Consider the following 20,065-nt stretch of genomic DNA (forward strand, 5'->3'; position numbering starts at 1 on the left):
AGAGGAGGCGGTGGTGTTTAACCAGGCACCAGATCAAAGAGAAAACAAACTAGTGATGGAAGCTGTAGGACAAACAAAAGAGGTGGAGGTCGTAGAGGTGATCGTGGTGGTGGAAGTGGTCGCGATGGCCGTTCTCTCCCCCCTTTTCAAAACCTTCTAAATGGTGAAGGATTCAGTGGTGAAGGATTCACCTACCCAATCGATGTGAAAAGGGAAGATCAATAATTTCTCCTCCTCTAAACTATCTTTTGTTGATCTTTGAACTTGGTTTTTTAAACTTGTCTCTTTGAATATTGGTTTTTGGAACTTATCTTTGTAAATTGGTGAACAAGTTTTACTCTTTCTTTTATTGGATGGATGTTTATCTATTTAATTGTGCAAAGTTTTAACATCGTCATCAAAAAGGGGGAAATTGTTGGGTCAAATTATTTTGACTGAGGGTCAAATCACTTTGACAATTGGAATTTTGATGATGAGTTTGTGTAAAACTTAAACTAAGTCGTCTAATTGTTTTTGGTGCAGGTGTATCAAAAACGTGTTAAATTAGACTAAGTCTAAATGAGGTTCATTAGACTTACTGGCTATTAGATGCATTGAGTTAGACGTGCAGTCTAATATATACGTAGTTAGACGTGCAGTCTAACAGGCGTAGTTAGACGTGCAATCTAACAGATACGTAGTTAGATGTGCAGTCTAACAGATGAAAGTTAGACGTGCAGTCTAACAGATGAATGTTAGACGTGCAGTCTAACTCTTTCAGATTAGTCTAAAGAAACTTGTAGTTAGACATGCAGTCTAATAGATGAAATTTAGACGTGTAGTTTAACTCCTTCAGATTAGTCTGAAGAGATTCGTAGTTAGACGTGTCCTCTAACTCCATTAGACTTGGTGGTCTAATGGATCCTACTATTATACGGTGGCGTCTAACTTCATTAGACTTGTTAGTCTAATTGAAGCACGTCTAAATCCATGCTTTAGCAGTTGCTTAAAGCTAGCATTCGTCTACCAACGATCAACTAGATGCATGCTACTCATGCTCCACTATTCCGTGCAGATCAGTACGACATCCAATTACATCCAATGAATCAATGCCACTTAAGCAAATATTCTTCTCACTACTTGTTTCTTGCAGGAAAATCCTAGAAGAATATTCGACGCACTACCAGATTGGTACGGCCACGATCATGGTGCTTAGAGTTTGTTGTACATGTGTACTATGGAGGCTCTCCAATGGGTATTCACCATGTGTCATTATAGAAGATTCGACCGTTGGTACCTTCTCTCTATTTAGAGAACCTCAAGGACAACGGATGAATCACCGAACTACCAGTCGATCAGAAACTTGATACATTACAATCTCATGAATTGCTTTCTTTCTTTACTGTGTGTACATCAAGAGAGAGATAGAATCAAAGTATTGTCTAGCTGAGTGATATTATTCAATATATTGTAAGTTGAACAGAGTCTGTTCTGTTCAAAAGTGAGTTAGTTGTGCAACTATATTTGATTCTATGAAAAGTATAGTGAATCCTTCTGGTGGTTGGAAGAATGGTGACGTATGAGAGTTTTGCTCTGAACATCCATAAATAACTCTTTGTGTCATTTACATTCTGTCATCTTCTCCTTCTTTGGTTCTTAGCTTCAAACCTGAGCAAACGTTTCTGCACTTGAATCGTTCAAGAGTTTGCAAGGATTTGTGAAGAATAGAAAGTGATTTAAATCCCTAACAGAATTTCTATCAAACCGGTTTTTGTATGAAGTTGTCATCAATCGCTAGACCCCTATCTCTATTGATTACACCGATCCTATCAGAATGCATGTACCTGATAAAAATGGATGGAACTTGCAAGTCAAGGTCAATATTCTTCTGAATATCGACAAGGGGTTGATTCTTTTTTAGATTTTGCTAAGAGTTCAGGTAGAAAGACTGACATTGCTTGTCCGTGTGTGTTAAGTGGTAATAAAAACAAATTGATAGAGCCACTGTGAGAACACACTTGATTATCAATGGAATAAGGAAATGTTATAAACTTTGGCATTGTCATGAAGAAAAGTGATCGCGAAATGATGATATTTACATAGAAGATGATGATGGTTTAGAAGATGATATGAATAATGGTGTAGAAGATGATCATTCTATAGATGATGATTATAATTTAGAAGAAGATGATGATGTTGAAGAAGATTTAGAGGTTGATCATGATGTTCCAAACCTTCGGGATGTTAGGAATAGTGAAGAATCACATGAAGATGCTAAGTTTATTTAAAAGTGTTAAATGATTCGAATGAACCTTTGTTCAAAGAATCAAGGATTTCTAAAGCGTCTACATTATTAAATTTACTTCACCTCAAGAATGTTGGACAATGGACGAATATATCATTTGATATTTTGCTAAAATTGTTGAAAGAAAAAATATTACCGGAAAATGCCAATCTCCCAAATTCATATTACGAGTTTAAGAAGTTTCTTAGAGATATTGGTCTTTCTTATGAAAAAATATATGCATGTAATAATAATTGTATGCTATTTCGGAAAGACAATAAGCACATATAATCTTGTAAAGTATGTGGGTTGTCTAGATGGAAAAATGACAAATTTGGAGAACCTCGCAAGAAAGTCAACGGAAAAAAGATCTCAATTAAGATTTTACGTTATTTTCCACAAACACCAAGGTTGAAAAGATTATATTTATGATCAAAAATTGTTCGTTCTATGAGATGGCAAAATGATATGAGAGTTGAAGATCAATTTTTAAGACATCTAGCTGATTGTATGACTTGGAAGACATTGGATGAAGATTATACAGATTTTTCCTTGGAGCCTCGTAACGTGAGACTTGGCCTTGCAAGTGATGGGTTTCAACCATTTACAAATGGAAAATCATTATATAGTATTTGGTTTGTGATCCTTATTCCTTAGAATTTATCACCAACATGATGTATTAACTCGTCTAATTTCATTTTATCCATGCTAATTCCTGGTCTTGAGAATCCGGGAGATGCGATTGATATTCATTTACAGCCCTTGATTGATGAATTAAGAGATTTATTGAAAACTGGAGTAGAAACATTTGATGCATCAACGTCTCAAAATTTTACTTTGCGTGCTGTTTTGCTTTAGACACTTAATGATTTTCTAGCATATGCAAACTTATCTGGATAGAGTACAAAAGGGAAGTTAGTATGTCCATGTTGTAATAAGGAGACTATCTCAATGAGATTGAAACATGATAAAAATTAGTGTTACATGTGTCATCGGCGTTTTCTTCCAATTGACCACAAATTCCGCACGGAAAAGGACTTGTTTTATGGTAATGTTAAGAAGAGAACGGCGCCTCAAATATTAACGGGAAATGAAGTTTTAAGACAAGTACAAGATTTGAAAGGAATAATCTTAACTAAGGACTATACTAAAAATTCAAAAATAGTTCATAATGATCGGGGTGATAATTGGAATAAGATGAGTATATTTTTTTAGTTGCCTTATTCGAAAACATTATGGTTGAAACATAATTTGATGTGATGCATATTGAGAAGAACATTTGTGATAGTGTTATTGATATAATTATGGATCTTCATGGAAAGACTAAAGATACTCTTAATACATGTCTCGATTGGCAACTAATGAATATAAGACCTAAATTACATCCTGTTCTTTTTAGAGGTAAACTTGAATGTCCAGCCGCTCCTTAAGTATTGTCCTCCAATAGAAAAAAAAAACAATTTTGCCAATTTCTTAAAGATAAAAATGCCAGAAGGTTTTTTTCAAACATTGGAGGTTGCATAAATGCTAGTCAAACAAGGATTTTAGATTTAAAGAGTCACGATTGTCATATATTGCTAGAATACCTTATTCCTTTAGCAACACGTGAATTATTTCGAGATGATGTGTATGATGCTCTTGTTCATCTATCAAAGTTATTTTCTATGTTATGTTCAAAATCAATAAAGAAAGATGAATTGGAACATCTTGATGTTAATATTTCTTTGACACTTTGCAAGTTGGAAAAGGTGTTTCCTCAATCATTTTTTTACCTAATGGTACATTTGCTAATTCATTTACTATTTGAAGCTTTTCTTGGTGGGCATGTTCCTTTCAGGTGGATGTATCCAATAGAACAGTACATTGGTATTTAGAAAACATATATTCGAAATAAAAATCATCCAGACGCTTCAATTAGTGAGGGTTATCTCGTAAATGAGAGTATCAGTTTATGCTCAAGATATTTTGAAGATTTAGTAGTAGAGACTTCTGATCACCCAACAGAGACTTCCCTATCCATATTTTCATCCATTGAAGAATTATCAATAGGAACAAATTATACTTATGAAGAAGGTGATCGAGAGCGGGCTCATATGTACATACTAAAGAATTGTGAAGAGGCTAAACCATTTTACTAGTATTAATACTGACTTATTCTATATCCAATATGAATTATTCTTACAACTATTAACTTTTTTATTCCAAATTATGCAGTGAATAAATGCAAGGACGCTCTAATAGAGAATGTGATGATGAGTATATGAATTGGTTCAGAATTCAAGTGAGTTATTTCATAACTGCATATTACAAAAAAAAAATATGAAAGTTTAAACTTTGTCTTTATTTGAACTTATAGGTCGAAAAAATAAAAGATAATAGTCAAAGAATGAAAGATCTTAAAATTCTAGGAACCGATCCTACAAAATATGCGTCCAAATTTGTATGGTGTAAAGTGAACGGAAATAAATTCAACACAAAAGAGCATGACTAGGGTTTAACAACATAAAAAAGTGGTATTCTTGTGGTTGGCGATAATGACTTGGAAACTATGGACTATTATGGAATGTTTACATAAATTATTGAAATGCAATATCATAATGGAAGACAGATTGTACTTTTTAAGTGCAAGTGGTTTGACGTGCATTCTGGACAAAGTGGAATTAAAGTTGATAAATATGGCTTTGTTAGCATAAATTGCAACCGATTATTGACAACTCAAAAGACAGATCAAAACAAGTATTTTTTGTAATAGATAATGTCTCTAAACCAGGTTGGAAAATTACGATTAAGACAAGTCCTCGATATTCATATACTATTTTTTGGAAAACGGTTAAAATCATTTCATTAAAATCCCAAAAGTGGGAGGGTCAGAAATCAAAGCTAGACAAACCCTAACTATGATTAAGGATGACAATCAAAAGACCCTAAAAAAACTTATTAGTAGCATTCATACATTCTAAAAAATAAAGATTACAAATAGAAAAGACTACATTCAAACCTAACCATCCTAGTCTGAGATATTCGCATGCCATCTATTTTCATTAGGATGCATTCTTCCCCTTCCCCTTCCCCTTCCCCTTCCCCTAACGATAAAAGGAGATTGTATTGAAGAGGATGATGAGTATTGTTGATTCTCATTTTGAATTCTCTCTTTGTACGAGCTCATTCTGATTTGATAGAAATAATTATTTCTGAGAATTTCAGGACTTTTACCAACCAACTTGAGTTGTGGAAAATGAAATGAACTATGTTAAACCTTTTAAAAAGTCTTTCATGCAGCCATGTTTTAGACTGTTCACCCAAACTCGGTCAGACCTCATTTTGTATTTATATATATAATCTGCAAAATATATATATATATATATATATATATATATATATATATATATATATATATATAATCAAAGATAAGAATAATATGTATTTATCTATATATATAAAATATAAAATTATATTATTGATGTTGCATATATAATCAAAAATAAGATAAGAATTAATATATTATATATATAATCAAAGATGAGAATAATATGTTATATATAAAATGTATTCAAAATCTTGATGTTGTTGATCAAAGAATGAAGATCCTCTAAAAATGTAATAAAAGATGCAGACATAAATGAAGATAAGAATAATAATATCTAATTATATATATGTATATGTGATATATTGAGAGTATACAAATATATTTACCTTGATGTTATATAAAATATATTGAAAAACTTGATGTTGTTAATCAAAGAATGAAGATACTTTAAATAAATAGTTAGAAGAAAGTGAGATAAATATAACTAGGGACGACCCTAGGGTAAGGCAACTAATGCAGCCGCCTAGTCCCACTCCATCTTAGGGCCTCCAAAAACGATTTATAGTAAATAAAAAAATATCATAACAAGTTTCAGCCTAACACCTATAAGAAACTATTGTATCATTTAACTAACTAAAATAAACTATTTATGTTAAATATAATACAAAATTATTAATGTTTCAATTAATATAAAATATAAAAAGTTAAATAAAAAATAAGATAATAATAAATTATTTTTTTCGCATAAGGCCTTCAAACTTTGGGGTTGTTCGGAGCTGACCCTAGATATAATAAATTTTGATAAAATATAGAAGATGAATTAAAGAAAGTAAGTATACAAGTACATGGGTAGTTTGTGGTAATTAAAAATAATAAATAGTTTGTTAACGGTAAATTTTACTAGTTTAATTAGTTGTAACATTAAATAGAGATCCGTATTAAATTTTACAATATTTGAGAATTACACAATTCCAAACATTACTACAATTTGACAATAATATCAACTAATGCAAAAGGTATTGCACTTTAAAACAGGAGATTTCTATTAGAGAGTTGAAAAATATTTACCAGATATAGCATTCGATCCGCAATAAGTTTCACAACAATATATATTATTGATATTGTAAATATTACTAAAATTTGGCGATTAACATCAACTAATGCAAAATGTACTACACTCTACAATAGGGGATTTCAACTTAGAGTTGAAAAATATTTACCAAATATGTAATTCGATATGCAATTGGTTTCACAACAATACATATTATCAATATTGTAAACATTACAATAATTTAGTGATGAACATCAAATAATACAAAAGGTATTGCACACTCATATAAAAGTTTTTTACCCGAGAGTTGAAATTTTTTTTATCAAATATATCATTTGATCCGCAATATATTTCACAACAATAAATATTATCAATATTGCAAATATTATAACAATTTAGCAATGAACATAAAATAATGCAAAAGGTATTGGACACTTGTATAGGGGATTTTTACTTGAGGGTTAAAAACATATTTACAAAATATGTCATTCAATCCGCAATCGACTTTGTAACAATACATATATTGCAAACATTACAATAATTTGGCGATAAACATCAAATAATGCAAAATGTATTGTACATTCATATAGGGGATTTCTACTCGAGAGTTGAAAAATATTGCAAAATATGTCATTCGATCCCCAATAGGTTTCACAACAATACATATTATATATATTACAAACATTACAATAATTAGGTGATGAATATCAAATAATGTAAAATATATTGCACACTAGTTAATATAAGAGATTTTTATCTGAGAGTTAAAAAATATTACAAAATATTTCATTCGATCCACAATAAGTTTTGCAACAATACATATTATTTATATTTCAAATACTATTGCAATTTGACGATAAAAATAAAATAATGCAAAAGGTATTGCACACTCATATAAAGGATTTCTACCCGATAGTTGAAAATTATTTACCAAAAATGAAATTCGATTCGCAATAGGTTTCACAACAATACATATTATAAAAATTGCAAACATTACTACGATTCGACGATAAGCATGAAATAATGCAAAATTTATTGCACACTCATACATTGAATTTGTAGTTGAGAGTGAAAATTATTTACCAAAAAAGATATTTGATCAGCTACATTATTCACAATAATTTCATAAAAAATGGCTAAACAAATTGGAATATGACGATGAATATATTTTAATACAATATTTGTTGCACACACAACATTATTATAAATAAAAAACTAAAGGTATAATTAAATTTTATAAAACCATAACCATGAATAAAGATTAGAACAATATCTTATAAACTCAAAAACATAAGGCATTAATATATTATAAAACATAACTATAACATGTTAAAAAATAACATTATAATAAGAAGACATTAATATTTATACACTTCAAAATCATAATCAAAAGACATTAAAATATTTAGTCATTGTTCGTCATTTTCTTGCTTCTATCAGAGCATTCTAGTTTATTAATGTTCCTTTCATTCTTAACCAAAAATACATTTTTTATCTATCAAATCAGTAAACAACAAAATATTCATTATAACTGAAACAAGGTAATATATATATATATATAATAGTTCATATTATGCATAAAGAATCAAAAGTTTTATAAATGAAATGAAGTACCTTCGTCATAATCTCTTGGACGATGCGGATAGTTATATGCTTAATTGTTCGCGTATCCTTTAGGAGAGTATTCATTTCATCATAGGAAGTGGGATTCTGATGGTTGTATGAGCATTAATACTTATCTCCACCATCTAATCTTGTAGAGTTTCTATTATGGATCTAGCTGCAACAAGCTTCACCTTGATAGTTTCCAGCTCCGTTAGTGTTTCATTCTTTTCGGATAATATGTCTTCCTCCGTTGGTATTTCAATCTTTTTAAACAATATAGGACTTTAGTGTCGAAAGTTAAGTCATAACATGGAGTTTCTTCGTTGGTTAACATCAACCTAGACATGGACATTCTAGGAGTGCTTGAAGAAAGAAAATGATTTAGTGTAAAACGAATAAAAACCATTAGAAACATTTATGTGAAACGAATAAAAACCATTAGTATCTCAATCCTTTATCTGTAATAAGATGATGCCATGTTGTCTTGATTAAAGCTAGACTTTAAAATAAGGGAAAATCATGAAAGATGATCTTTTAGGGTCGGGTTCAGTTTTGGGTTATTCAAATAAACAAAAAAAAAGTCAAACATAACTTCACACTTCTCTCATTCATCGAATCATTTAATTTATTAACAAAAATATTAAAATACCTTCTTTTTTAAATTATTATTTTTTATTTTGTTTATAAATATCAATATTTTTTAATTTTTTTACCAAAAAAATAACAATTATAATGTTTTCCCTCTCTAGGTTATTTCAATAACCCCAACTGAATAGCTCAACGGTGAAGTCCATATCTAAAAATCATGTATTTCTATAAAAAACAAAATTTCACAATTTTTGATTAACACAAAATTGCACTAGGCTAAATAGAGAGACATATAAATTTTGAAACAACTAAAATAGACAACAATTATAAAAGAAACATAAGAAACGAAATTAATCTTAGTATCCTCAATCCTTTATCTGTAATAGGAGGATGCCATGTTGTCTTGATTAAAGCTAGACTTTAAAACAAGGGAAAATCATGAAAGATGATCTTTTAGGGTCTGGTTCAGTTTTGGGTTATTCAAATAAATAAATAAAAAGTCAAAAATAACTCCACATTTCTCTTATTTATCAAATCAATTAATTTATTAACTAAAATATTAAAATACCCTCTTTTTTAAATTATTATTTTTTATTTTATTTATAAATATCAATATTTTTTAATTTTTTTACCAAAAAAATATTTTTACCTCCTCAAAATCATTACCAATTATCATATTTTCCCTCTCTAGGTTATTTCAATAACCCCAATCGAATAGCTCAAAGGCGAAGTCCATATCTAAAAATCTGTATTTCTTTCTCTCTTTTTCTCTGAGGTGGGAATTCTATGAAAATAATTATAAATAGAAGTAGACAAATATTGTCAAATTCACATTGAAAGAGAATATGATTTAGGCCTAGTTCGGTTTTGGGTTATTCAAGTAACAAAAAAAATTAAGTATTACTTTAGTCTCCTTCTATTCTATCAAATTAATCAATTTATTAACTAAAATATTAAAATAATTTTATTTTAAATTATTATTTTTTTTCTTTTATTAAGTTTTTTTTTTAAACATTATAATTTCCTCAAAATCATCACCACTCATCATATTTTTTCCTCTCTAAGTTATTTAAATAGCCTCTACACAACAAGGCATTAGTGGCTACTAGTTAGACACAAAAGTAAACCTTTCACATTTATGGATATGATTATGCTCAAGTCTATCTAAAATCTTATTTACTTTTATTTTATGTGTCTAATTCATTTATATATATTATGACTTTTAATAATTAATTATATATATGTATGTATATTTTTGTTTGAAAAGAAATTATTTTTTATTAATTAAAATAAAAAGTTACATATCAAAAATTAAATTGTAAAATAACGTTGACAAAGGTAGCTCAGTGGTAAGAGTCAGCTTAAGAGACCAAAATATAACGGGTTCGATTTCATCAAGCATTTTGAGTTTAATTGGGAGGTCATGGTTGTGGGGTGTCATGTTAGTTCTACTTTAATTCCCAAAAAAAAATCTAACGAAAAAAATTGAACAATCTTGAAATTTTAAGGTAACTCTAAATATTTGTAACCATAAGTGATGAAGTGAAACAAACCGAACAAACCAATAAAACAATGTAGAAAAATCTCTACCAAATATTATAAGTGGCATTAAAAATTGTCTTTAGGGTTGATAAACAATGTCAGAAAATGTTTTATCAAATGATAACTAATCACCTACATATATTTTCAAAAAAGTGATAAATCAATAAATATAATGAGATGATACATGTAAGAGGGCCTCCAACTAAAAGATCTGTTTCGGTGACTTTTTATTGAAAAAGTAAAAAATTTGGTAACTTCATCTCTTTTGCTGCTAAAAAAAGAATGAACACGAATTCGAGAAAATAATCATTAAGACAATCGGAGGGTATGAGTAGCAAACGATCCATCAACCACTATAACTATTATTCAGATTATAAGAATCTAGGATAAAAAAAATATAATCTAAAAAATATAATCTGACTAAACAAGATGTCGAACAAAACACAAAAGCAACTCAAATAAGAGTGATGGAAAGGAAAAACGAGGCACTCACTGTACTATAAAAAAAAAAAGTCATCAAATGGACCAAAAATAAAATTATTTTTTAATTTATTTAAGGGTGTTTGATAAACCTGGAAGTTCAATTCTATTTCTTAAATTTATAGACCTTTTAATATTAAGAATTATAATTAAAATTAAAATTTCATTGGAATTCAATCTAGTGTAAATTTATATTTCTTAATTTCACTATTTTTTATTTCGGAATTGTAATTCCAATTCATTTATTTTATTTATGTTTTTTCAAATAAAATAACTTATCATTTAAAACACGGGCAAAGTTTTTAATTTATAATTTTTTTTAATTTAGGATGTTAAAATATTCAATCGAAGTCTTTTTTTCCTTTTTTAATTGTGTAGATTAACATTTTGAATGTATTTTTTTTAGAGAAATGATTGGAGAGAGAATTTGAGAGAGGGAATTAGGTGTTGCAATCTCATTCGTTGAAAAAATAACAAAAAAATTCTTTTTCTCTCCCTCCTCACCCTTTATCATTTTTCCAACTATGTAGTGACACGTCATTCTCTCCCCCATTCATTCTCTCAAATTCCCTCCCCTATCACTTCTCTTTTTTTAATTTAAGAAGTTAACATTTTTAACCGATATTTTATTTTTTTAATTTAAAAAATTAATATATCATATTTGTTTTTTAAAATCTATGAAATTAAAAAGTTGAATCGATATTCTTTTAAAAACATCAAAACTTAAAAATCTCGTCATTTAAGTTATCTCTTGTCTTTTAATAAAATAGATAATATACATTAAAACTGTTTTTATTATATATTTTTTTCAATAATAGGAATTAAGATTTAATTATAACTTTATACTTTTCAAATATAGTAATTAAATTGTAATTAAATATCAATTCTTCCAAACATATCCTAATTGTTTTTTAAAGAGAAAAACCTTATTATAAGAGAGAATTATACATGTATAAATGCTTTAATAAATGAAAAGGTTGTGTTGCTTCAAAACAATGGTTATTTTTTAAAATTAGATGAGAACTAGTATGATACCTTATAATTATGTCTCCAATTAAACTTAAAGCACTTCCATAAAAATGGGACCGTGTGTTAAGCACACATAACCTGCAATCACATTTAACTAGGAGCAGAACTTGTCGTCGTCTGACGGGCTCAAACCGAGAACCTTGGGAAGGCTAGAAATATTCACTTTTTATTAAGTGATCTCACCAAAAAAAAATACAGCCATTACATCCCATCAAATCAAACAAAAAATTCTAATTAACATAAATAATAGTCAATGATGAGCATCTAGAGACTATCGTCCCTAAATAACAATTGTGCACAAGATAGCTAAAGATTAGAATGAATGGATGAAATATTAAAGATATTATATAATCCATCTAGGGTGATCAAAAATAGTATCAAAGGCTCACAAGATCCAACAATTGTATATATATATGATAAGACATGGTCGAATAAACACTGCAGGTCGACATGATTTCAAGGTCTATACTTGTGGTAGCGACCAACACGATTAGCCCTGAGAGCACAACAACCAATCGAGTAGAAGATGATGACAAATCCAATGAAGCAAGAGTTGATTATGGCAATTATCTTCCACTCTTTCTTGATTCCTGAAAGGACCCCTGCTTTGCATGATTTGCAGTCAAAACACAACTTCTTTGGGTCATTGTTCCACGTAACGCAATCCTCGTCTGGCACTGCTGGTCCTGTTTTCGGCATTGTCCAGAATGTTGCATTCTTGAAATCTAACTCGCAGTATATTGGAGGTTTGCAACATCCAGACTGTACATAAGTGCATTCATTTTGTTAGAATGATTGAATAAATAACAAGATAATCAACAAATAATGTTCTTTATTATTCAATGATGATTATGGATTCAGAGTGTCATTCAATTAAGTTGGTTATTGGTGCGTTAACAATTCAAGTGGCCGCACAAATGGAGATGGTGGCTGTTAGGAATAAAAGATGAAGAATTCATGACTATAAAATGACGATTAATTAAGATGTAGATTTTAGAAAATAAGACGAGCAAAATGAATTCTCTTCCAGATTTGCTCCAAATAGATATTGGCCGAGGTATATGCTTCAAAAGAGGAAAATGAAGAATGTCAATTAACTTCAAATTTGAAGGTTGGCAAAAATATGTTGGCAAAAAAGAGGTTGAAATACCTGTTTTCATGAAGTAGTCAATAAATCAAACAAAGTTGTCAACAATGAACGAGTGATCGATTGCAACATTACCAGAAAAAGTCACAGTTCTATAGTTGCCGGAAGAAGTTTAGACGAGACGAAGACGATATTAACATTCTACATAAAAGGTTTTATACTAAAGATTGTACATTCTCGTCTCCCACTGTTCAGACCGCTAAATCAAAGTTTTGATAAACTAAAATCAATAACAGTAGAAGGTAGATTTAGGCAAAGACAAAATATTAATTTAATCTTGTTGCCCTTGTCCTTTTTTAAAGTAAACTATTTACAGTGTAAGTTGGAATAATTTGAAAATTCGCACTATGATGTTCAAAAGTATTATTTGAATCTCAAAATTTTAGTTTCAACATTACAATATCTAAAAAAAAAAGGCTATTAAATAGATGATAATAAAACAATTTTGTTGTTGCCGAAATAGAAAGAAATGCCGACAATGAATAGGTCTGATGTAATAGGTCGGGATTAACTCATTTATTATAGTTTTATTAGAAATAGAGTAATAGTTAGGGTTTGAGGTAATAAATGTTTAATGTTGAAAGACAAAAGACTGTTTCTTATATTTAGCTTAGGCTAGGTAGTCAAGTCTCTATATATATATATTATCTTACTTCTTCATATTATTCTCAATAAAGACTTTGTTACATCATAACACTATACTAATGGGTAATAACGTTCCTTTCCCATTCTGAGTAAAAACATTTGTTATCTTCTCAGTATTGAGCCGATACATAAATCTACTCCTCACTCGCCTTCACCTCTCATTCCTCTTCAGACCGATCACACTCTTCACTTGTTCAATAGCATAAAACTCCACAATACCACTTAGTTTTTTTCACTTGATCCTAGTTGTATTGATGATAGATTTTACTATTTTTATCATATGAAAGTCTATCACCACATTATTGAGTATGTCTTGCCACTCGTGATAATATATAGCCACTCGTGATGATATATAGGTTAATACTAATGTCGATGAAATTTTAAAACACCCTCTCTGGAAAGAATTAGTATTTGAATAGTTAGTGATTATTTATAAAAATGGAACTTGGTACATTTGTGATTTGTCATCTAGTAAAATGAAATTGGATAGAAGTGAATTTCTAAAGTGAAACACAATGCCAATTGTATTAATAATAAAAATAATAATAACAAATCAAATATTTATTATATAACAAAATAGAGATAAGTCATATGCCTAATAAAAGTAAATAGTGATATCTCTTTTCATAGCTTTAGGAGATTTTGATAATGTTGACCACCACCATTATTAAAAAGATATTGACCAAATTGATACAAGGATTTTATTCATTAAATTACCTAAGATTCACAGCATTTCATTTTGAATATAGTTATTTAGAATTAAAAAAAAAAAAGTTAAGAGTCAGAATTGATAAAGTTATAGAAAATGTACTAACCTCAACTGGTGTAAGATTAATATTGATGAATTGTTGAAGAGTCTGGCCTGAAACAGGGACTTGAAGATGACGACAAGCACGAGTATCAATCAAACAACTCCTAATCTGAATCCAATTGTCATCATTAATAACATTTTTCTGAAGCCAATCATTATAATCACCAAGACGATATTCCTTGAACCCTCTACCAGAAACCGCTCTCCCAACTCCGCTATTCGTAACAACGATAACGAAAACAGTAAACGCCGTAAGGACAATAATAAGCAAAAACATCACGAACAAATGGATCCAAAGCATCCACTGAAATCGGCAGGTCGCGCCTCCTAATCCGAGGATTGAGAGTACGAAAAGGAATATTCCGATCGCAAGGAGCGGTTTCTGAAGAAATCTCTCGCATTCCGTCGCTGAACCGTGTCCCTTGTAGAATACCATTGATGTGCCGATTAACACCACTGCGATCAAAATGATAACGACATTGATCAATGCTGCGATGCAATTGCTTAATCTAACCATATCTAATAGATCAAATCAATCTATGATTATATCTCAACTCAGATCGATCTCTTAAAAAAAGGAAGGGAGAGAATTATGAATCATGCATAATATATATATATATATGTATCCCTCTATACATATATATATATATATTTCTTAGAAGAGAGGGAGGGTGAAGATTTTAAGAGATTGGGAAAAATGAAGAACAGAGGTATTAATTAGGTTTTGTATGAATTTATTATTTTGAGTTGTGAAAAGTAACCGTCCTTTTCTCACCCTAAATAAAGAACATTTGTTTTTTTTTTATATATTTAATTAAGAAATTATTTTTTTATTTATTATTTAATAACAAAAAAAATGATAAATTATCATTGACTTTTTTTTAATAAAATATTTTTATTCAAAGTAAAATATGTGTTTTCTAATTATTTGATAACAAAAATAAATAATAATATAAAAATCTAAAAATCTATTTATTTATCATCGTAATTTTTGACATATTTTAAATATATATTATTAATTTATTATTAGGGTGGGTCGATATACTTTAATATTTTATCTATACTTTATATTTTACCAAAAATTTTCCTATACAAAAACTTCATATATTTACCTTATCTTAATTTTGATATACCTTAATTTCTTAATTTCGGTATATAAAAAATTCATATATTTACCTTAACTTGATAAATATAGATATTATACATTTGATACCTAAAAAGCATATTAACTTCAAAAAATAATTCATACCGAATTGAATAATATTTCAATATAATTATATTTTAATATTATTAAAAACAATTATATTTCTATAATTAAATTAATATCAGATCTATTTAATTATTATTATATATATATATATTATATATTTTTTAATTTATAAATATTATTTCGGTATATATCTTGATTTATCAAAATTTTAAAAATCTCATACCTTCTATTGCCTTAAAAATCAATATTTTCAATATACCTATAATATCGGTAATTTTTCATACCCCTAATTATTATAGAGGTATATTTTGTCATGTATACCATTAAAAAAAAGTTATTAGAAAAAATTATTATTTAAAAAAAAATTAGTGATAGAAGATGGAAATTGAAAGTAAAAATGAGAGAAATTTTCAACCACTTCATTTACATTTATTTCTCGTTCCAAATCTAAATTATCTATATCATTTTTCTAGATAAATTTAAAATAACTAAATTATACCAAATAAAAATATCATAAAAAAAACATAATAAAAAATGTAGATAAATGGCTTTGTTTAATTTAACTAGTAAAAAATTATAATTAAATAGATTTTGTGTTTAAAACACATTTTTTAACTCACTCTTCTTGTTCATTTTTTTTTAAATTCTTTTATTAATTTTCTCTATTATTCATTTATTAATGAAATATTACAAAAAAAAAACACTAATGGACATATTTAAAGTTAAAGTATTCCTTTAAAAACACCTATTGATTTGTTTCTAAATCCATTTCTAATAAATAAACATTTAAAAATATTTCAAACACATTCAAAATTTTAATTTAGTTTCGAAACATAGACAAAGTGCGGTAAATATGACTACATTATAAAAAAAAATTAAATATTAAATTACTATACACAATGTAACTTAAGTAAAAAAAGAAAGTTTACATTGAAGTATTGAATGAATCAAGAATTCATAGGGACCATTTTAAATTATATTAAAAAGAAAAATCTATCATAGTCGTTATGTTCTTCATATAATTATTGGTCAAAGAATTTAATTAATATAATATGACATTAAGTATTCATGAAATATTACAAAAATCATAGCTAGTTAAAGTATTCATTTAGAAACACCTATTATTTTGTTTCTAAATCTATTTCCAATAAATAAACATTTAAAAAAATAAATTTATTGAATCACATTCAAAATTTAATTTTGTTTTAACGCATACATAAAGTGTTATGAAATGGATCATAAAATAAAATTGAGATCTCAAATATTTTGTACATTTGCTTTTGTATTAATAGGACTCATCAACTAATAACCAAAGACCCATAATTTATATATATTAAAAAGAGTAATTAATCTAGACCCATTGTTAAAACATTTCACTCTACAGGCAAGCTGCCCCTCGGTCCTGGCTAGGGCTGCAAATAAGTCAAGCTACTCGTGAACCACTCGTGAGCTGCTCGGTCAAAGCTCGACTTGAGCTTGACTTTGACCGAGCTCGAGCCGAGCTCGAGCCGACTCGTTTAAAATTCGAGTCGAGCTCGAGCACATATAATGCTAGCTCGATGGTTTGTCGAGCTTTTTCGAGCCTAAGTATATAATATATAATTTTTTTTATTTAATATTAAAACTCAAATAATATATTCTTTTTCATCTCTTTCTCTTAAAAGCCTATATGAACCCACAATTCATAAGTAAAACCCTAATTTCTAACATATCTATTATCTACGACTCTTCATTGACCTAATCTTTTTTTATCTAATCTCATCTTCTTTCATTCTCATCTAGCATAATTTTCTTCATCTAATCGCCTTTTCTTTCATTCTTCCTTCTAATCGCCTCTTCTTTCATTTTCCTTCATTTCTTTCATTTTCTCTTCCATCTTCACCATTTCTTTCTCTCATTCTTAATCTTTTCTTCATCCATTCTTCACCATTTCTTTAGCTCTCTTAATCTCTTATTCTTTAGTCTTCACACATTTTTCACTCTTCATCTATTTATTTTCTCATTCAGAAGAGGTAAATTTATTTTCACTTTTATGATAACTATTGTTCTTGCTTTTTATTTAACTTTTATTTTTTTTTACCTTAAGGAAATCTAGCAACAAAGAAAGAAAAAAACTATTTTATTGGTGAACTCTAACTAAATCTTGTTCATTTTTTTTGCTCATATATCCTTTTTTTCATGTATTAGGATAAACTTAGACTTCGATTATTCTATACATAAGTTGGATGAATATATAGAATAACACTGATTTTTTATAAAAAAAGACTGGTTATAAAAAATAAGATAGAAATAAAAAAATAAATAAATTATATATAATAAAAGTATATTATATATAATATTGAGAGAGATAAAAAAAGGTTAATATATTATATATAATAAAAATAATATTAAGATATAATAATTAGTTTAGTATAAAAAGAAATAAAAATGGTTAATATTTTATTTATAATAAAAGTATATTATACTTTATATTTTATATTGAAAAGAGATAAAAAAAAAGTTAATATATTATATAAAATAAAAATAAATATTATGGATATAATAATTAGTATATTATAATATATAATTATTTACGGATAAAAATAGTTAATATATATTTATACTTATATATCCTTATATCACTTATTTAATTAATTTTCATTTTTTTCAGAAAGAGAAGAATATCAAGAAATTTTATTGTCGGTATCTAGTATCTATCTCTTAAAGTAAGTCAAATTTTTGTTATTTATTTTTTATATTAATTATTTTTAAGATTAAACATTTCATATTATTGAATGCAGCTAGTTGTATGTGTGCTATGATTGAAGAAAAAAATGAGTTAAAAAGATTAATATATTGAATGTTCAAACAATTTTTATAATTTTGTACTTTAATTTTTGAATTTTATGTTTTAGTATTTTGATTAGTAATGGTGATTTAATGTTTTGAATTATTATATTTTAGAATTTTTAATAGTTATGATTGTTTCAAATTTTAATTTTGTAATATCATGTTTTAAATTATTAATATAGTAGAAAAAAAGGTATTAGTAAGGGCGAAAACCGGTACTGAAAGCATCAAATGCTGTTACGGAAACATATCTGTAACTTCAAATAAAACCGTTACCAATCGTTAAAAAAAACATACGTTACAGAAACTTCACATGTATCAGTAACGGCTTTCGAAAACCGTTACTGATAGTCAATGGACAATAGTAACGGTTCTAGCCGACTTATAACCGTTACTGAAAAGCATAATTATCAGTAACAGCATTCAAGAACCGTTACATAATATATTTGGGAAACAGTAACGGTTCTAGCCGTGTTAAAACCGTTATTGAAAGGCATTAATTATCAGTAACGGTTTTCGAAAGCCGTTACTGATACCTGTGAAGTTTCTGTGACGGTTTTTTATTTGTTAAACCGTTACAGACAAATTTATAATAACGGATTTTTAATTTATAAAATCGTTACTAAACCATTATCGTTTTTTTTCAAATTTTTACCTATATAAAACCACAATCATCAATAACCAAAAACCAAAAACCACAATCATCAATCATCAATAACCAATAACCAAACACCAAAAACCACAATCATTAATTTAAAACAATAATAATCCACATACTACAATCCATCCACAAACTACAATCCATCCACAAACTACAATCATATCGCAAATCCACAAAAACCATTAATTAACGTACTTCAAATAACATACATTTCAACTAACCAAAATTCAAGTGCGAGGGGCATCATCACTAGTCGAAGGGGCATCATCTCTAGTGGGAGGGGCAGGTGGACGTGGAGGGCGAGCACCGGGAATCATGGATAATAAGAAGTTCATTGTCTCCCTCATCTCAAGCATCTCATCCCGCATTCTATCACGCTCTACAAATGATTGTTGTCTCTCCCTTCGAGCTTCTTCACGTTCCATTTCACGCTGCCTTTGTAATTCTTCGCGCTCCATTTGACGTTGCTTTTGTGCTTCCTCACGCTCCATCTGACGCTCGAGTAATGCTTCTTCGCGCTCTCTCCGTGACTGAAGTTTCTCCGCTTCACGCTCCTCTCGCATCCTCTGCATCTCCTCAAGTAAAACTCCGTTTTCTTCACGGAAATGCTGCGTGTCACTGTGCGGTGTGCTAGAACCCCCACGAGCATCTGCTCTAAAAGATGTAGGTGTGACACCTGAGCCCATACCCACGACTCGCCCATGTCCCTAAGACCCGAACGCATACTCAGCCAACTAAAGGTCATTCCTAGTCGGGTCTTCTTCTATAGCAGTTCGCAAGGCAGTCTACAAACACAAATTACATTTGATTACATACATAAAATAAATGAAACTAATAAACACGTCTTACCACTTTTTCTTGAATAATGGGGGGGACCTCCGGATTTGGATCTTGTAG

The 20,065-nt window shown here is 28.7% G+C and overlaps 2 protein-coding genes across 2 annotated transcripts; both read right to left on the reverse strand.

The window, feature by feature from the left end:
- Nucleotides 1–12,186: 12,186 nt before the first annotated feature.
- LOC124939683 (tetraspanin-8-like) lies at nt 12,187–14,985 on the reverse strand. The gene is made up of 2 exons (XM_047480161.1): nt 14,473–14,985; nt 12,187–12,627 (listed from the first exon to the last, which is right to left on the reverse strand). Exons 1-2 carry the CDS (start codon nt 14,983–14,985, stop codon nt 12,322–12,324), a joined length of 819 nt encoding a protein of 272 aa, XP_047336117.1. The 3' UTR covers nt 12,187–12,321.
- A 4,410-nt stretch (nt 14,986–19,395) lies between these two features.
- Nucleotides 19,396–19,854, reverse strand: LOC124941337 (protein enabled homolog). Its single transcript, XM_047481643.1, has one exon. It carries the CDS (start codon nt 19,852–19,854, stop codon nt 19,396–19,398), a length of 459 nt encoding a protein of 152 aa, XP_047337599.1.
- Between the last annotated feature and the right edge of the window lie 211 nt (nt 19,855–20,065).

Source organism: Impatiens glandulifera, chromosome 1, assembly GCF_907164915.1.
Source record: "Impatiens glandulifera chromosome 1, dImpGla2.1, whole genome shotgun sequence".
NCBI classification, from domain to species: domain Eukaryota; kingdom Viridiplantae; phylum Streptophyta; class Magnoliopsida; order Ericales; family Balsaminaceae; genus Impatiens; species Impatiens glandulifera.